At 42.3% G+C, this 20595-nt stretch overlaps 1 protein-coding gene across 1 annotated transcript in view; it reads right to left on the bottom strand.

Moving 5' to 3' along the window:
• Positions 1 to 14568, bottom strand: part of EEA1 (early endosome antigen 1) — a 150581-nt gene extending 136013 nt beyond the window's left edge. The window contains exon 1 of the mRNA XM_075551182.1: positions 14366 to 14568. Coding sequence (XP_075407297.1) covers positions 14366 to 14389 — 24 coding nt within the window. The 5' untranslated portion in view covers positions 14390 to 14568. The remainder of the gene's footprint in view (positions 1 to 14365) is intronic.
• Positions 14569 to 20595: the final 6027 nt, after the last annotated feature.

The following is a 20595-nucleotide window of genomic DNA, read 5'->3' as shown; positions in this document are numbered from 1 at the left end:
CGCACCCTGGCTGGTTCATCTCCTACCCAAGACCCCTCTGCAAGGGAAGTCCAGTGGCCTACAAATGGGCGTTGGGTCTCCACTCCACACTACCCCCCTCATTCACTATGGTAAAATTTTTTTGTTCTGATGATGCCTGATACCTAATCCCTTTGACACCTTGTGAACGCACAGGCTGATTGATGATCTTCTTCCATGTGGGCTTTGTTGCTTCTGAGCTAGATGGCCGCTTGTTTATCTTTAAGCCTTTAAGACTCCAGATGCTATATCTTTTGATAGCCGGGCACCATCAGCTTTCTTCGCCACATTTGCTTATGCACCCATTTGTCTTCAGGGATCGTATCATGGAGGTGAGCACACAATGATATGATTTCTTGTTCTTTGATGCCTGATAACTGATCCCTTCGGCACGTCAGGATCACACAGGCTGGTGTGCTTCTTCCATGTGGGCTTTGTTGCTTCTGAGCTAGATAGCTACTTGTTTACCTTCAAGCTTTTAAGACCCTAGATGCTATCTCTTTTAATAGCCAGGCACCATCAGCTTTCCTCACCACATTTGCTTATTCACCCACTTTGTCTTCAGTGGTTCTGTTGGAAAAGTGAGCATCATAAAATGTCAATTTAATGGAAGAAGGTATTCTTGCATTGAGGGAGTACTTCAGTGGAGGCCCAACGGCCTTCTGCTACCTTAATACTAAACCTATAAATATATGTACATAGATCCATTTCCCCATCCTCAAATATAAATATATTTGCATATGTACATGTCTTTGTCTAGACCTCTATAAATGCCCTTTACCTCCCAGTTCTTTCCTCTATTTCCCTTGACTTTCCTCCTGTCCCACTATCATGGTCAGTCCCCAACAGGGTTTCAGCAATTCCTCTTGGTTACATTACCCTTGATCATGCCCTATCAGGCCTCCCACACCCTCCTCACCACCAATTTACCACATAAAATTTTAACCAGTCCGATATTATAAAATTGAGACCAAAAAAGGTAAAGAATGTGACACTTAATTGCCTTCATCTACTGCTACCCATTCAACATTTAAAGAGCTGTCTATGTAACTCATTCATGTTGTTGTTACATGCCAGTGAGTCGTTTCCAACTCATAGCAACTCTATGTACAACAGAACTAAACACAGCATGGTACTGCACCATCCTCACAATTGTCCTTATGTTTGAGCCGATTGTTACAACAACTATGTCAAATCCATCTTGGTGCAAGCTCTTCCTCCTTTTCATTACCTCTCTACTTTACCAAGTATGATGTCCTTCTCTAGAGACTGGTATCTCCTGACAACACATTCAAAGTGACAACATATCCAAAGCGCAAGAGCACTCTGGCCATACTTCTTCCAAAACAAATTTGTTAAATTTGTTTTGGCAGTCCGTGGTACTTTCAAGATTTTTTTGCATGCACATTGATTCTCCTTTGGTCTTCCTTATTCAATGTCCAATTTTCACATGCATATGAGGCAATTGAAAATATCATGGCTTGCGTCAGGCACACCTTGTCCTCAAAGTAACTTGCCTGCTTTTCAACACTCTAAAGAGGTCTTGGGTAGCAGATTTAGCCAGGTAATACATCTTTGATTTCTTGACTGCTGCTTCCATGAGCATTGATTATGGATCCAAGCAAGACAGAATCCTTGAAAACGTCCATCTTTTTTCTCCATTGATCATGATGTTACCTATTGGTGCAGTTGTGAGGAATTTGGTCCTCCTTACACTGAGATGTAATCCACATTGAAGGCTGCAATCCTTGAGCTTCATCAGCAAGTGCTTCAAATCCTTTTCACTTTCAGCAAGCAGGGTTATATCATCTGCATATTACAGGTTGTGAGTAAGCCTTCTTCCATTTCTGATGCCATATTCTTCATAATATCCAGTTTCTTTTATTATTTGCTCAACATACACATTGAATAAGTATGGTGAGAGGATGCAACCCTGACACATACCTTTCCTAATTTTAAACCACGCAGTATTCCCTTGTTTTATTTGTAAAACTTCCTCATGATTCATGAGCAAGTCCCACATGAGCACAATGAAGTGTTTTGGAATTTCTATTCTTCTCAATATTTTAGTTTGTTATGATCCACACCGTCAGCTACTTTGACATAGTCCATGAAACAAAAGTAAACATCTTTCTGGTATTCTCTGCTTTGAGCCATGATCCATTTGACATCAGCAATGATAGCCCTTTGATATCATTCCATGTCCTCTTCTGAATCCAGCATGAACTTCTAGTAGCTCCCTGTCAATGCACTGCTGCAACCAGTGTTGGATGATCTTCACCAAAATTTCACTTGAGTATGATTATCAAAAATATTGTTCTATAATTGGAGCATCCTGTTGGGTCACCTTTCTTTGGAATGAGTACAAATATGGACCTCTTCCAGTCCAGTGGTCAAGTAGCTGTCTTCGAAATTTCCTGGCATGACCTATGAGTGCTTCCAGTGCTTCAGTAGCTTGTTGAAACATTTTAATTGGTATTCAATTCCTGGAGCCTTGTTTTGGCTAATACTTTCAGACAAAAGAATGGCAGTACTCTATCTGCTGTCTGTATCACTATCCCTGAGAAATATGCTTGGTGGGTTTTATTTATTATACATCTGGTCATTAAAAAAAAACAACACAAATGTTCTGTGTCTCCATATTTTCTCTAATATTCAAGTCCAAAATCCTTAGCATAGCTTTTCAGCCTGCCTTCCCATTTTCATCTGTTAAAACTATCTATGCAGGCATATAATAGTCCCTTAAACAACACAGGATTGAACTGCACATTACTTAAATGTGGATTTTTAAGAGACACTTTGTTATAGGACGTAAGCAATTCCTCTCTCCTGTAAATGGTGTATCCATATGAGAATGGATCTCTTGCAGTTCTCACACTGTTTTCATCTTAGAGTGTAGTACTTTGAATGCCACCATGGGGCCCCTTAGTCCCATGAACAACGCTTCAAATACTCCCAAAAAGCAGAGAAAACTCAAGACACTGTAAGACAAAGGGGAGCTGCTTGATAAGTAGACAGAATGAAGTCTGCAGCTACGGTTGCCCACCATTTCAAGACAGATGGATCCAACCTAAGGACCACTGTAACAAGAAATACAAATTTATCGTGTGGTTATTGCAACTACACTAGCAGGTGTGAAAATATTGCATCTTTATAAAACACTCTTTTATCTAAGATTGTTTTTATATGAGTACTGCAGATAATCTAAAAAAATGAAGTTTTCCACAAAACGTTTTACAGCCTACTTGTACATGTAACATAAAATGTGATCAACTATTTATGTTGTCAGTACGGCTACTGGTGAATAGTAGGCTACTAGTAGTAGTTAAGTTTAGGGCAGCGGTTCTCAACCTTCCTAATGCTGCAACCCTGTAATACAGGTAAAGGAAATTTTATCTTGGAGCATGGTATAACATGGGTAAGAGTCTTCACACCAGGTACCCGTATGTGGGCGGATCTGCATGTGGGCAGATCCACCTGGAGATGGATAGTAGAACGGTGTCTCAGTTCCTAAGACCATCAGAAATAAGTGTTTTCCAATGGTCTTAGGCGACCTCTGTAAAAGGGTCGTTCGAGCCCCAAAGGGGTCAGGACCCAAAGTTGAGAAATGCTGGTTTAGGGGTAGTCGAAGTTAACTACATTGTTCAAGGGTCAATTGTACTCACAAATTTCCTATGAAGTGCAAGGCTGTATTCATCAATTTCCATTAATTAGCCTGGTTTCATTAATTAGATCTAGTGGCATTATCTGTAATTTAAAGATCAGGCAAGAATCAGCAAAATGACCTTCTCTTCCTAGTCCCTCTTTGCTTGAGTTTCCGTCACTTGCAAGCACCTCTAACAATCTCCTTACCATGGGCTTAGCACTACTTGTTATTTTGTGCTCACAAACTTTTCCTCTGAATACCTATTGCAACACTTTACCACAACGCTCTTTGTTGTGTATCTGCCTCCCCCATTAGATTCCTGGAGAACAGCAGCGGAGTTTTTATTCATCTTTTATCACAACCAAGCCCAGCATAGTAAACACAGAATTCCCAAGAGCATGCTGAATGAATATCTGCATATCCAAAGAGGGTAAGGGCGCTTCAAGCAGTATGTAGAAAAATGGAATTAAAAGATAAAAGAATTTTTCTTTGGACTTTTGAAGCACCTCCCCTCCCATATACTCTGAACCCTAACACAAGAGAGTGGTAAGACAAGCATTCCTTAAAATGTGAGCATAACAACCATGGTAGTAGCAACAATGCCCCAGTGTTAGCAGCAGAAAGCATTTACATTATTAAAGCTTACTGCGTGCCAGATACTGTTGTAAGGGCTATTTAGTGTATTAATGCATTTAGTTCTCACATCAACCCTACGAGGATGACCAATCTATTATTGTGACCATTTCATGGATAAAAAGGGAAGTTGTGTACAAATATGCTTAACACATGGATGTATGAATGGATTGTGGTAAGAGTTGTACGAGCCCCCAATAAAATGATTTTTAAAAAGAAAAAAGAGAAGTTGAGTAAAGGGATCAAAGCCCTCAGCTAGTAATTGAAGGAGAAATTACACAAATCCAGGCAATCTGGTTCCAGAGTACAAATTCTTAACCACTAAGTTACATTAACTCTTTAGCGCAAGCAATAGATCACTGGGATTAGAAGAGAAAACCTGGGTCTAGTTCTAGTGATTCTTCTTCTTTAATTTCTTCTTCTTCAATTTCTTCTCTAAACATGCTTTAAAAAAATCTATATGTTTTTCAAATTTGTTTCAATAAGAGATTATAATTTCATCGACATTGAGTGTACAACTGCTCTGGGAAGCCTTCTGATACCACAGGTTGGAAAAGAAGTCTCAGTTCCCTATGCCTTTCTTTCTAGCATGCAGAGTATGTGGCCACCAAGTTATTGTGATTACCATAGATACTCGTGTACAAGCTGAGTTTTTCAGCACATTTTTTATTCAGTTCATGTGGTAAAATTAGGTGCCTCAGCTGATACTCAGGTGGGTTTATCCTCGACTATATACAGTAATTATTTGAACAGTTTCCGGCTCCCCCACTAAACACGAATCTCCATGAGGATTCAAGTCTGTTGTACTCATCAATGTCTCCATAGCACATACACCCTTAACAAATATATGAGGATAAGGAACATACGTGTTCAAATTGTTGCTTTTGCTGTTTGCTGGTGAGTCAGTTATGCCTCATCCTGATCCTGTGTAAAACTGAACAAAACATCGCCCAGCCCTGCACTATCCTTACAAGCAGTGCTGTGTTTGAGCCCAGAGTTAAAGCTACTATGTCAATGTATCTCATTGAGGGTCCTTTCCAGAGACTGGTCCCTCCTGTTAACATGTCTAAAGAACTTAAGAGAAAGTCTCACCATCCTTGTTTCTTAGGATCAATCTCGCTACACTTCATCCAAGATAGATTTGTTCATTCTTCTCTGGCAGTCCATGGCATATTCAATATTCTTCACCAACACTATAATTCAAATACATCAACTCTTCTTCAGTCTTCCTTATTCATTACCCACATTTCACATACATATGAGACAATTAAAATTACTATGTCTTGGATCAGGCACACTTTAGTCCACTTTTTAACACTTTATGATTTCTTAATGGCTATGTCCATGCATGTTCATTGCGGATCCGAGTGAAATGAAATCCTTGTCAAGCTCAATCCTTCCTCCATTTTTATCATAATGTTGCTATTATCTCAACAGTGAGGATTTTTATTTTCTTAATGTTAAGGTTTTATCCAGAATGAAGGCTGTAGTCTTTGAACTTTATCAGGAAATGATTCAAGTCCTCTTCACTTTGAGCAAGAAAGGGTGTATCATCTGTTCAAACAGTGTCCCAAATTCATCACCATTTTGCCTGCACACACCACCAACATCATAATATAAGTCGTGATTACCAAGAACCGAAAATATTAAATCCACTCCTACCTGGTCCTTGCTTATCATTTCCTATGATTTTTAACACATCACTGTAACACTGAAAAATTAATCATTCAACAAATATTATTAAAATTTCTAGTATGTGCCAAGTAGATTTTATTGCCTAATAAAACATTGTTGGTTTCCTCCTGCTTCTTACCACTATAAAAAAATCTCACTGTCATCAAGTTGATTGCAACTCCTAATTGCCAATGGAATAAAATTCAAAATTTCAGCAAGACTATCTGCTGAAAGAACCAAGAAGCAGATGTTGGTCTCTAATACAACTGCCACTAAAAGAAACAAAGACTTCTCAGAGAAATGGCTAATTTCAGGGATTCCTAAGAATGAGTACAGGGTCAGACTAGAGGCTATTATTATGCCAGAAAGTAAAGAAGTACTTAAATACATATATACTTAAAAGCATACATCAAAAGAACATCGGAGCAGCCTACAGGAATGCACAATGACAAAACCTGGGACAACTGGGGCACAAAAATTATTAGATACAATGATGACTTTTAAACTTTACAGGGGGATTTAAATTCATGAGTCCTACTAATAATTAGCAAATAAAGGTGGGAAAATAAGAGGAAGGGAGGGTGCAGAGAGAATTGGAAGAAGAAATGAATCTCAAAAGGGCCATGGGCAATTGGTACACAAAAAAAGGAGTTGTGGAGTTGAGGGAAAAAAACATTTTGCAGCCATCCTGATAAATCCCCAATCAGGAAAGAATCAGCAATAAATGCTAAAACCTAAGGGAAAATTTTTTACAAGGCACAAGATATTTTCATGATCTCAAAATATTTCCCCACAAACTGCAAAGGAAAAAATAATAATTATACACTAGAGAAACTCAGCAGTTTATCTCAACCCTTGAGCAGACACTAAATGAATATCATCTATGAAAGACAGAGACATGGATCTCTGTAGGGGTGTGAATTATTTAATGTGGCTCTTCCAGCCAAAGTTACTCCCACCAAATAACCTTTTCCTGCATGGGTCTGGATAAGGGGGTAGGGAGGAGGGTGGGAAGGCTGGAAAAGAAATCACTGATAACAATCATCAGTAAGTTATTAATAGAATTCATTGGATAGCCACCCTGCAGGGTATAAAATGAGCCTCTGAGAAGCAGGAGGAAGGATCATCCTGCCAATTATAACCAGGATGAGTGGAGGGTCATCTGGACCCTGGTTACCTATACATTGAACCCCCGGGCCCAGAAGACGACGACAGCTGTGACATCAGAGGAGCAGCAGCAGAACCAGAGTGAGCGCATGAGACAAGAGTGGTAGATAGACTTCAGTTAACAAATCAGGTAAAGCTGAGTGCTCTGGGGTGAAAGGCTGCGGTACCTCTGGGCTCTTAATTCAGGAGGAAGTTGGGTAGACTGACCCAAGGAGCTTGAGCGGAATGCCTCCGGGTCAAAGCTTACAGTGGGGTGGCGTGCTCTTTGGGCATTTACAGCAGAACTCAAAGGACTGTCACGCGTCCCAAATAAACAACTGTATCCTGAGGATTTCTCACCTGTATTGCAAACTGTTGACAGAAATTTGTTGAATCAGAAATACTGTGAGTTCTGTGTGACCTTAAATTTAAATGGAATATAGAACCAAATAACTGGAAAGTAGAGTATTATCGGATCTAGAGTTATAAAAGGAGAAATCATTGTTTGGGGTAGAATAACCTCCAAATGTAATGATCTAAGGTCATAACATCTTTGTAATAGTTAGCTTTGCATCAAATTGACTGGGCCAGGTTTCTCAATGATCTGTCAGCTGAAGCCTTCCCATGATGTGATCTAGCATAATGTCATCAATTCTATGATGGGATCTGCTGGGAGCAGCCAAGCAGTTGTGGCAAGATCACAGTGACTTTAATCAGGTCAGAGTCCTGATGTAATTGGAAGGATGTTTCTTTGGGGTTGTGGCCTATTCCTATATAAGATGCTGTGGGAACGTTATCTTACTTCTGCATCCAGCTTAACAGCTGAGCCACAGACTTGAACCAGCTTGGAGTTACCCACTTCTACAACTGTGTGAGCCACTTTCCTGATATAAATTTCGTTCTTCATGGATATATAAGCATTACTGGTTTTACTTCTCTAAAGCTTCTCTGTGTTCCTCATGACACAATCCCCTATGGAATATTCGGACCAGTAATACATAACTTCAATCTAATTACAAGGGAATGTCAGACAAATAACATAAGGAAAGTTCTTTTAAGAAAAAGGAAGAGGGACAAAAAGGAGGGAAACTATATTCTTTAAAAATGCCAATTTAAAGACATATGGAAACAATCAGTTCAGTGGACTAATGGACCCCCAAACACATCTCTCCATAACCCTGAAATCAGAAGAACCAGATGGTGTCGAGCTAGCACTCACTACCAACTGCTCTGAAGAGGATGCTTTAAAGGGCCCTGGATCAAGTAGGAGTAAAATGTGGAACAAAACTCAAGAAAATCATAAAAGAGACCACACTTGACTGTGACAGAGAATGGTGGAGCCTCCAGTCTAGTCTCTCTTCAGGTCTGGAATTAAACTCATTCCATGTTAGAATGCTCAATCGTTGAAAATCAAACGGGCAGTCTCTATCCAAGGGCAAAGTTCAGAGGGGAAAGAAGGAAAAATCGAAACAGAAAACACAAGGATGAATTGGGATAAGTGACGGTACACAAAATGTACTGCAATGGATGACTATTTCTCATTGGGAGAAACAATTATGTGAATGTAAAACTGATGACCTGCTCTGTAAACCCTTCACCCAATTCACAATAAAAAGGTTTTCTCGATGCCATAAAAGGAAAATAAATACAGTGGGAATGCTACAGATTAAAAGAGGCTTAAGAGCCATGACAACTAATTGTAGCATCTAACCCTAGGTTCACCTCTGAACACATTATCAGATCAACTGACAAAATTGGAATATGTAGGGTAAATTGAAACAAGTAAACTTATGAAGTTGGCAACTATATTGTGGTTACGTAAGAAAGTATATCTATATTTCATTGCAGTTCAGTTGTAAAAAATCATAACTGATTCTCAATTAATTCAGGGAGGGAAAATTCATAGACAGAATCTAGATGAAAAGAGGGTGACCAAATGACAAAGCAAATAGGGCAAAATGTTAATATCAGATGAATCTGGATAAAGAATAAACAAGTATCCCTTGAAATTTTAAGTGTTTTTTAATTACATCTATTCACGGGATAAACAATCTGGAGGAAAAAACAACGGGATCGACAGTTCTAGGGGGACTTGAGACATGCTTCCAATGGACAACCTGGAGCTAGGCAACCAAGTTTCTCCACAGTCTTAATTTCTCTGCTCTAAGTAGATATTTCGTTCTAAATATCACTCTAAGACTTTCTCTCATACTTACCCGTAAGTATGTTACTTAAGGATAGGAACTGTGTTCCCCATATCTATCAAGCAACAAGTGTTCATACATATTTGTTTGTTACTAGGTAATATGCTAAGGAAGGAAGGCAGTGAGGAAGGAGGAATGAAATCATTCCCATCTCTAAATCTTTACTTATGCTGTAACTCCTTAGTGGAGCAAAACTTTTCTCTCTTCACTCAATCCAACCTATTCTCAAAATCCCACCTCCGGCCCATTTTCTGCAAAAAGGCTCCCCACTTAAATGGGGTCATTCTAGCCTTTCCTTCTCTACATACCCCAGCTTTCATTGCCAATGTCATTTACTTCGGCACTTGGTCACACAGTTCCTTAAGACAAAATCTGAAGTCTCAGATTTTCCTGATCTTCCCCAGTGACTAAACCAACCCACTGCCATCATGTCAATTCTGATGTGTGGTGGAGAAGAACTGTTCCTTAGTTTCTGAGATTGTACATCTTCACCAGAGCCTCAGCTTTCTTCCATGAAGCATCTGGTGAGTTTCAATGGCCAACCTCGAGCGCTTAATCTACTGTGCCAACAGGGTTCCTTAGTGACGTGGTTAGTGCTAACCATATCAGCCGAGAAAATAAGGTGGAGAGAAAGGACAGCAGAATATGAGAAGGAAAAAATGGTTCAGGAGCTGGGCAGTGTGGCTCTAGTGTCAAGTGTAGCAACTACTGTGTTGCTTCAGATGCATCACTTAGATTCTCAGTTTCCACTTCATATTAAAATTCAGACCAAAAACCTCAGATTATAAAAAAGCTCTTTTATTTCTACAATTCTGAGATGATTAAATCTATTTTTCCCTTAGCAGTGTTGTTCACATTTACCAGTATAAAGAAATCTAGTAAGTATACTATATTAAATCACACTAAGTTATTTAAGAAAGAACTGACGACAGAGTTTACAAACTGTCAAGGTGCTAAATGCTAACCATCTTTCTGACCATCAAGCTTTTCATATTCATCTTTCTTCCCAAAAGACTATTAAGTAAAACCTTCAATATACACATACTTTAGTACCTTGATCTTTTCCAAGTCTTTTCAAGTCTTAAAAATATGACAGTTAATGGGAGGGGGGAAAAAGGGCAGGGGAGAGCCTGTTTTCTGTGAAATACATAGGTAATGCCCAGAGTCTGAATTATAATTGATTATAAGCACATTAACAATCTTTAAAAAAAACAATGTTAAGGGCCTACAAGACAATTTCAAAGTTTATGGACAATGTCAAACATTTTCTTTAAATCAGTAACTATATATCTTAATACCTCTGCTGAGAGATAAGATGATGAAGATTCAAGTTATACTTCTAGGTAAACACCACCTACAGCACTGCTAATATATTTCAGTCTCGGAAACCCACAGGAGCAGGTATACCCCGTCCTCCAGGATTACTATGAATCAGCATCGACTTGATGACAGTGAGTGCTAAATTAGTTATACTAATCACCAGATTTAAACCTGTTACCAACATGCCCCTATTAAATGTTGACCATTAACACTGATCCATCTCTAAAATACAAGCTGTACTCCCCATTAAGGACTCGATGGCCCTTTCCTCTGGTCCTTTAGTACCTGGGCAGTTTCATTTCCCATCAAATTCTGCACTGTCCCACACTGAGTCCCCAGGGATGGTACAAGAAGTTTGCACATGACTACTAAGCTAAGGGTTTGCAATTTGAAACCACTCGGTGGTGCCATCAGAGAAAGGTGTTTTTAACCTGTATGGAACAGTAACACAGAGGTTGCTGTGCATCGGAAATGTCTTGACTGCAACCAGTTCAGCTGTTCAAACCTACCATCGACTCGGTGGGAGAAAGCTGAGGCTATCTGCTCCTGTAGAGTTCCAGCCTTGGAAACCCTAGCTCTGGATCTTCCTCCACAACTCATAGCGGTGCTGTGAGTGAGTTCAAATCACTGATCTGTGGCGAACATCTTAATTCATAACTCTCCACATCATGAGAATTGAGTAGGAATCACAGGGATGACAGTGGGTTGGTTGGTTTGTCTGTCTTGGTTTTCCTAAACTAAGATCACAATTAATTGTTCATCCTCCCCTTCATATGACCTGCCCTGTGTTATAATTCCAAATTTAAGTTAAAAAAATCCTTATCAAATCAGAGAAGCCTTTATTTTAAAAATTGAGAATTGTTTCTTTATATACCCGTAATGCAAGGGCTATACACCCCTGAAGGTTTTGTTTTGATCTCCCTCACCAGGTCAAAATCACAATTTGGGCATCAAGGGGCAAAAATCATGTTCCTTATAAATGTTCTTGGGGTTGGGGGCCCCAAAAATAAACCTGAAGGGGCAAGATCAGAGCTGTAGGATTGGGTAGGGTAAGATTTCTCAGCATAATCCTCATAGGACAGCCCTTGTTACCTTCAAAGAAAGAGCAAGTGCATTGCTGTGATGGAACAGATTCCTTAGCGCCATTTCTTGGCCTTTTTTCTTAAAATATCTTCATAGTAAGTCCTTGTGCTCATCCTGTGTTCTTGGAGAAAAACCATCAAGATCACTCCTTTGATATCCCAGATGCCAAACAGGCACCAAAACCTCCTGAGCTGCCATCAACCGGCCTAGCAGGTCCCCTTGGAGCCACTGGTTTGAATTGGGCCTCTTTTTGAAGACACCCTGGTGAGACTAAGACAAATGTATTGCTTATCTGCAGCCATCTACTTATCACAGAGAAATGTATTGTTTGGAATAAATCCTTGCATATATCGACTAGAACCCTAGTATTCATACTTTTTGACATACCCTCCTAAATACACTGAAAGAAAGAAAATTAAGTAGTTATCTATGAGAATAGTTCAAGCTTCCCTACAAAAAGAGTACATATGTTACTGTGTGGTTTTCAACCAAGGGGACTTTCGGCACAGGCTAGAGACACTTCCAGTTGTCACAACAGGAACCAGGCCAAGGCGTGCTACTCGCATCCATGGAAGGTGGCCAGTGATGCTGCCAACCATCCGAGGAGACATTAGACAGCCCCCATAACAAAGCATTAACTGCTCCCAAGTATTAAAAGTGCTAAAGTTGAGAAACTGAGTTGTCAGCTGACTTATTCTGACTTAATGATTCCATATCACAACTCAGCAATGACAATAATCCCCAATTTGGCAGGTTTGACCGAAATTTCTGTAACTGTTTATGTGTATCCATCCACCCACACTAAAAATGATCTTTATATAATCTTAACGCTTAACTGCATTTAACCAAAAGTACTGGAATGTAACCTCGATCCCTGAAAACTAATCTATATTAAATTACCAGAAACTATTCTGAAGTCCGTAAGCACATTTAAATATAAAGTTATATCAGTAAATTTGAAAGCAAACCACTTAATTTTCACTTTTAGAAAACTATGACAGAAACACAATCTGAGGCATGAAGCAATCAGTTCCTCCAGACTTAATTTTTTTTTTAAACGCATAGTACTGCAAGTAAATCTTGCCCAGATGTCCTCACTGTTCAACACAGGAAGTGGTAGAGAGAGTAAAGGGCATGTTCTTGTTACTGCCAGAATCACTGCTTATCAAGATTTCAAAAATTCGGACAAGCCCACTGCAAAAGGTGATCAAATGTCAATCCAGGAGGGCAGATGCAAAAGTTAACCATTTCTCCCCCAGCCCGGCTGAGCATGTTTCAGTGACTTGGCAAGGGCAGGAAAAAGATGCAGGAGCAAGAAGACTGCTGTATCTACTTGATGACTCGATGCTGTTTGGTATTCAGCGGTATGCTCCTAATTCACGAATGTCTTTCGTCCTGTGTGTTACTGACTTACCCTACTCCCTCAGTAACCAAAGGAAGAAATGACACTTTGCAATCATTTTACGCATTGTTGGAACCTGTCACTGCCTCACAAGACAAACAAAAAACAAGAGAAACACCACTCACTGGGACCCTCTATCAACGAACCAAAACGACTCAAAGCAAAAATGTAAGTAGAGGAATTCTTATAGGATAAGAGACCTTAACTTTGTCGTTGCAGTAAGTGATTCCCAAACAATACGCCTATGACTTTCCAAAGATCCCAGCTTTATAACTTAAGGATTCCCAACTCAAGTAGAAAGAAAAATGTTTTGGAAATGATGGCAACATATGCACAAGGGTGCTTGATACAAGTGAAATATGGATTGTTATAAGATCTGTAAGAGCCCCCAGTAAAATGACGAATAAAGAAAAAAAAATGTTTCCCAAGTTTCAAATGGAAATCGCCTTGGCAGAAACAGAAGGAGCCCATGTTATAGCATTTGACGACAACTTACTGTGGGTTCATTTTAAAAAGTCAGCATAGATAAAAAATAAGGTGCTGGGCTTGGAGAGGGAAACAAATTTTTAATTAAAAAAAAAAGTTTCCAACAGTGAGTAATATGTTCCTTCTCAGCGGACTGCCAGCGAGTGTCAGAACCACCACTGGGCCCACGCTAGGCCGGATTTCATCACGTTGCGCTCCTATGTGGCCCAGGTGAGAAACCCACGCCGCGGGAGACAGGAGTGTGCTGCGTAAAGTTGGGGGGTGCGGTGGGCGGGGAGCCTGGGGACCCCGCGGGGCTCCCGCAACCTCCTGCGGGCGGGCGTCCTTCAGCCCGGCAGGCGGCCGGCAGTCGGTCCCACCATCGCCAGCGCCCCATTTTCATTGCCATCCCGGGATGGCGGGGAAGGCGCCGCGCCGCACCGCACCGCGCCGCGCCCGCCGGCTCGCGGGACCCGCAGCGCTGACAGCCCCGCGCACCCAGCGCGCCCGGGGCTCCGGCCCGGGGCCGCCCCACCCGCCTCCCCGCCCCCACTGCCCGGCCCCTGGGCAGACGCCCCGCCCGGGCCTAACCGCCTCCGGGGCAGCCGGGCCTGGAGAAGTCAGGGGCCACGCCGCGGAGGCGCGCCGCGGCTCCGGAGCGCGAAGGCAGGGCGCCCTCGGGCCGACACGCTGCCCGCCCGCCCGCCGGCCCGCGACCCGGGGCTCGGCTCGCCCGGTTCACGTGCTGCGGGAAGGACCGTTTCACACGCTCACCCTCTGCAAAATCCTCCTGAACATGGCTTCAACGGCACCGGGCTCGGCGGCGGCGGCGCCTCTCGGGGGTGCGCAGGCGGAGGGACTGAGGCCGGGCAAGGAGGCTGGGGCAGCCGCTGGGGCGGCCGCGACTTCCCCTCAGGCGGCGAGAGCGAGCGTGAGCGAGCGTGCCCAGCTGCCGGCGGGGAACGAGTCGGCGAGCGCTGGCCCGAGCGCCGCCCCCGTAACTGACAGCTGGGCGGGCCCGCCCTCCAAGGCCGAAGGGCGGAGCCTATCCGAACCCCCACCCTCCCAGCCTGTCCATCTGTGGGGGCGGGGCCATGAGGGGCGGGGCCAGGTCTGCGGCCAATCGGAAGCGGCGGCAGTGTGGGCGGCCACATGACCGACGGGCGGCAGGCCGCTGACGCCGCCATTCCTTCCGGCGGGTTGGGTGGACACCGCACTGTCTGAGGCCGCACCCTGCTCCAGCCGCGTGACCTCAGAAGTGTGGGTGGGGACCCCTCGGGCCTTGCCTAAGGGTGTCACTGACCAGAACTAGAGGAGGAGGCGCCCGAGTGGATACTGGCGACTATGGTAGTATATTAAGATTGGTCAGTGTGACCCTGTAATGGACACTCAGGCTCCGGACACAGCCTGGAGCGTCATTTCTCCTGGAAACACTGACCCCAGAATGGAAGCAAGAGAGCCTCTGCAGTGACTTAACCAGTCAGTTTGGTCTTCATTCCCTTTTTTCCAACACTTAGCCTCCCTTTCCCACACTCTTCCTGCTTCTAATTTCACTCCCCCACCCCAAAATAAAAATTAAAGAAAGCTGGAAAAATAAGGGAAGAAGGTAATAAGCAGAAAGTAATAAACAGGGACCAGAAGTATGGGATTGTTCTTTTCCAACCATAGGAACAATATTTGATAAGCTGTGATCATATGTGTGTCTTCTCATTTGTAAGTCCATGTTCGAACCACTCTCACATAAGGAATTTAACAACCTATCGTGGTAACAGATATATTTTAGTAAATCATCTGCAATACCCTTCTGTTATACAGATTAAGGAAAATAGTGAGGTCACACATAAACAGCCTGCCAAAACAAGGATGTGGACTTAGAACTGACTTCCAGGCACAATGTGATTAAACCCAAAAAATCACAGTTCCTGAGCCTTACTATTCTGTAAATATTCACAAGCCAAGGGGTTGTACTTTTGCTCTGGAAGAAGAGAGAAGCTTTTAATCTTGCTTAAATAGGGCAGGAAATGAAATTCTGCAACTAACCTTATTTTAAAATAAATATGTACCTTTGAATTCTACTGACACAATTAATGAAGTGCTTGTTGGAAAGTACGTCCAGCGTGTTTTTTCTCCTTTAAGAAGGCTCAACACAATTATCAGCTCTTTCCAATGAGTTCACGTGAAGTTAATTCTGCCCCAGACTTTGACGGTGGGTGGCTGTGTGTGTGTGTGTGTGTGTGTGTGTGAGAGAGAGAGAGTGTGTGTGTGTGTTACCGCAGAACAGCCAGCTCATAACTAACATATTATTCATCATTTATTGATAATGCACTTAAATACACCCAAGTAAACAAAGCAAAGCAAACACTTTTTCAACTTTCCAAACAAAGATGTTTTATTTTCACAAAAGGTAATAAAATTGGCATTTGTTTACCTTTTTCTGATTCTTTTTAAAAATTTTTGTTTAAAATTGCATATTAGCATCACATGCCAAAGCTTTACCAGAATTTGCCTGTGAGACCTTTTAACTAACATAATCGGCTCTCATCTGTATAGCTAGCTGGATTATTCAAAAGAACTGTGCACTACCTGTGGTTTATGGTTACACCATCATTGGACTAATACTACCGCAACAGAAAATAAGCAGAGTGTGAGTCATGATCATGAGAGAATATCCTTAACTCATCATGCAGTCCCCACATGAAATAGTTCTGCTTATCCTGCCTGACCCCTAATTCTGACCGTTCAGCTCACTTAACCTTGATATTCCAACGCCAGCAATCTTGTGTCCCTGTCAAGACGTCCAGTTCATTCACCTCTCACTCCCTTCCTGTGTTTCCCTAGGGTTATCATTTCCATCGAAACTCATTCAACATCTGTATTCAAACATCATCACGCCCAGTACCCACCTTTGCAAAGACCTTCTTCAGTTCACTCCTTCTGTGATATTCATCCATCAGAACCCAAATCCTTGTTCAGCCTAACAATCCACATGGTCTATACTACACAGGAGCAGAGAGATATACAGGTTACATAAGTAACCGCAGATGTCAGATAAGCAGTCAACACTGTCCAAAAGTACTGTTACACATTCCTCCTTTTTCTCAGCAACAAAAAGTGTGCTTCTAGTTGTTTCGCTTCCTTTCTAGACTAACTCCACTTGAGCCTCCTCCCTGTTTCATTGAGACTCCTCAAGATCACCAGTGTCTGCATGATGTCAAATTCAGGGACGAGTTTGTGGTTCTGACTTTGACTCTCAATTACATTTAAAGCCAATGGCCACTCTCTCCTGGAGTATTCTCCTGACAGTGCATTTTCTGGTATTTCTCTTCGATGATCACTCCTTCTCAGGCGCGTGGCTTCTGTGCTGCATCTTATGTTACAGTACTCCAAAAACTCTGTTCAAGAGCCTTTCCTTTTATGTATTACATGGAACCTACAAGACATATCTTTGACCGAGACTCCCAAATATTACCTCCAGGCCTAACAGCTCCTCAGATTTCCATCTCCTTTATGTTTCCTTTTAAGCATGTCAACTATACCATGACAAAAAAAATTGTTTATCTTCAAAACTGCTTCTTCACCAATTTCCTCGTGTTAATATGTGCCATTCTTAGATACTCAGCTGTTTCAAACTAAAAGTCTTAGGCTTACCTTTGATTCAATTCTGTACCTCACTCATCTAGGAAATTCACTCGGAGGTTCTGACAAATCTTCCTCAAAAACATATCCAAAATCTGCCACTCCTCCCCATTATCACACTAGGGCAAGTCACTCTCACCACCTTAACCCCTGTGTTGACTGCAGTAATCATCTACTAACTGACTCCTATTTTACTTTGTTTTAAAATTCATTCACAACACCACAGCCAGACACTTTCTGAACATACAAATCAAACAGTAGTCATGTTCTCCTGGACCATAACCGTATCTATGATTCTCTGGAGAAACAAACTAGTGATTAGATTTTGAGAGTAATATACATGACTACACACCTACTCCTCACTCATCAACGCTCTCATCTGACCGTTGTTTCATTGTGTAGGTCTGGCCGACAAGCATCAGTGTGGATGGAAGCAAGAGCAGCACTGTCTGCAATAGTTAAGTTTGTTTAAATGATTCCTAGTGGTTTGAAAGTTATCTAATGATATATAATCATCCGTCATTTTATCATTAGCCTCCATTTTCGCATAAAGGCCTGGTCTTTGGAACATCTGTGTCTCCTAGTGAGTTGTGCATATAGTTATGTTGTACTTAAAATGTTTGTTGAAAAGAGGACTTAAACTATACTGGATTTTTTCCTAACACTTTGTGAAGTACATTGCTACTGCGCAGATTATGACTCATAGCAACCCTACGTAGTATTGAATCCCAGGGTTGTAAATATTCATAGGCACAGATAGCTTCCCCACCACCCATGGAGTGGCTGGTAGGTTTGAACTGATAGGTAGAAAGATTAGGTATACAGAAGGGGTTGTCGCCACGTAATGCCTAAGCTAAACAAAAATTAGATGGCCATGCCACAGTAAAGGGGTTTGAAAGAAATCAGGGATACATTAGACACCTCTGGGAACAATCCATAGCTGGGTATTTGCAAACCAAGGTCACCTAAACACAGGTGAATGTCAACCTGGGCACACATCCACTAGGTAGCTACATTACTTCACACATGCGCCTGAACCAGCCACTAAGAGTGAACAATACTCTCAACCACAAAGTCCCCCCTCCCCCTCCTGTGGAGATAGGAGAGGACAAATAGCAGGCAGGGCAGGCTGGGCTCTCAGGTAACCTTTAGTTGAGAGGGTAGGATTGCTCCTGGGTGCTTGTCCTTGCACATGCCAGGGCTGGGACTCTATCTCCTGAGTTCTTTCCTTTTTCTAGTCAGACACTCTTTGGGTTCTATGGACTGCTTAATGGCCATTTTTCCATGTATTTTTTCACCTTCCCTTGAAGTGGCCATTTTCAGTCTCGAACTCACTGAGGGCCCCCACCAGGCACCCTTGCACACTTTCCAGGGACGGCATGTATGATCTGAGACTGTACTACCCAACACTTCCCTTTCCTTTTTTTTTTTTTTTTTTGGTTAATCGTTTGATTAGGGGCTCATTCAACTCTTATCACAATCCATACATACATCAATTGTGTAAAGCACATTTGTACATTCATTGCCCTCATCATTCTCAAAACATTTACTCTCCACTTAAGCCCCTGGCATCAGCTCCTCACTTTTTCCCCTCTCTGGTTCCCCCTCCCTCGTTAACACTTGATAATTTATAAATTATTAGTTTGTCATATCTTGCCCTGTCCGATGGCTCCCTTCATCCCCTTTTCTGTTGTCCATTCCCTAGGGAGGAGGTCACATGTAGATCCTTGTAATCGGTTCCCCCTTTCCAGCCCACCCTGCCTCTACCCTCCCAGTATCCCCACTCAAACCACTGGTTCTGAAGGGATCATCTGTCCTGGATTCCCTGTGCTTCCAGTTCCTATCTGTACCAGTGTACACCCTCTGGTCTAGTCAGACTTGCAAGGGAGAATTCAGATCATGATAGTGGGGTGGTGGAAGCATTAAGGAACTAGAGGAAAGTTGTATTTTTCATTGTTGATATAGCACACCCTGACTGACTCATCTCCTCCGCAAGACCCTTCTGTAGGGGATATCCAGTGGCCTAAAAATGTGCTTTGTGTCTCCACTTGGAACGCCCATGCCCCCCCCTCATTCATTATGATAAGATTTTTTGTTCTGATGATGCCTGATACCTGATTCCTTCAACACCTTGTGATCGCACAGGTTGTTGTGCTTCTTCCATGTGGGCTTTGTTGCTTCTGAGCTACATGGCCACTTGTTTACCTTTAAGCCTTTAAGACTCCAGATGCTATATCTTTTGATAGCCGGGCTCCATCAGCTTTCTTCGCCACATTTGCTTATGCACCCATTTGTCTTCAGCAATCGTATCATGGAGGTGAGTTCACAATGATGATTTTTTGTTCTTCGATGCCTGATAACTGATCCCTTTGGCACCTCAGGATCACACAGGCTGGTGTGCTTCTTCCATGTGGGCTTTGTTGCTCTGAGCTACATGGCTGCTTGTTTACCTTCAAGCCTTTAAGACCCCAGATGCAATATCTTTTGATAGCTGGGCACCATCAGCTTTCTTCACCACATTTGCTTATTCACCTGCTTTATCGTCAGCAGTTGTGTTGGGAAGGTGAGCCAATTTAATGGAATAAAGTATTACATTGAGGGAGTATGTGAGTGGAGGCCCAATGTCCTTCTGCTACCTTAATACTAAACCTATAAATATATGCACACAGATCTATTTCCCCATCCTCATATATATTTACATGTGTACATGCCTTTATTTAGACCTCTATAAATTCCCTTTGCCTCCTAGCTCTTTCCTCTATTTCCTTTGACTTTCCTCTTGTCCCACTATCATGCTCAGTCTTCGTTTGGGTTTCAGTAATTCCTCTTGGTTGCATTACCATTGATCACGCCCTACCAAGCCTCCTACACCCTCCTCACCACCGATTTGGATCACTTGTTGTTCCCTTGTCCCTGGGTTTGCTAATACCACTACATTTTCCCCCACCTCCCCCTCTCCTATGTCCCCGGAACTGTCGGTCCCCTTGTTTTCTCCTCCAGATTGTTCATCCAGCCAATCTTAGACAGACCTGTGGAGATAAAATGCACAAAACAAGACAGAGCAAAACCAAGCAACAATATATAACAAAACAACAAACCAATGACATAAAACAAAACACAACAAGAAAGAAAAGCTTGTAGTGAGTTCAAGGACAATTTGTTGGCTTTTAGGAGTGTTTTCCAGTCTAGTCTGTTGGGGCACCATGCTCTGGCCCTGAAGTTCACCTTCAGCATTCCTTGGGGACCTCACCATTCCGTTCCCTTGTTGTTCTGTTGCACCCCCTTAGTGTTTTGCCTTGGTGTGGCGGGATCAGATCGGGCACGGTTGCCACACTGTGTCACTGGTGTTGTCCCCTGTAGGGCTATGG

This window comes from Tenrec ecaudatus, chromosome 6 (genome assembly GCF_050624435.1).
Source record: "Tenrec ecaudatus isolate mTenEca1 chromosome 6, mTenEca1.hap1, whole genome shotgun sequence".
Lineage (NCBI taxonomy): Eukaryota > Metazoa > Chordata > Mammalia > Afrosoricida > Tenrecidae > Tenrec > Tenrec ecaudatus.
Note: the sequence above shows the minus strand (reverse complement) of the source record. Positions and strands in the feature narration are given on the sequence as shown.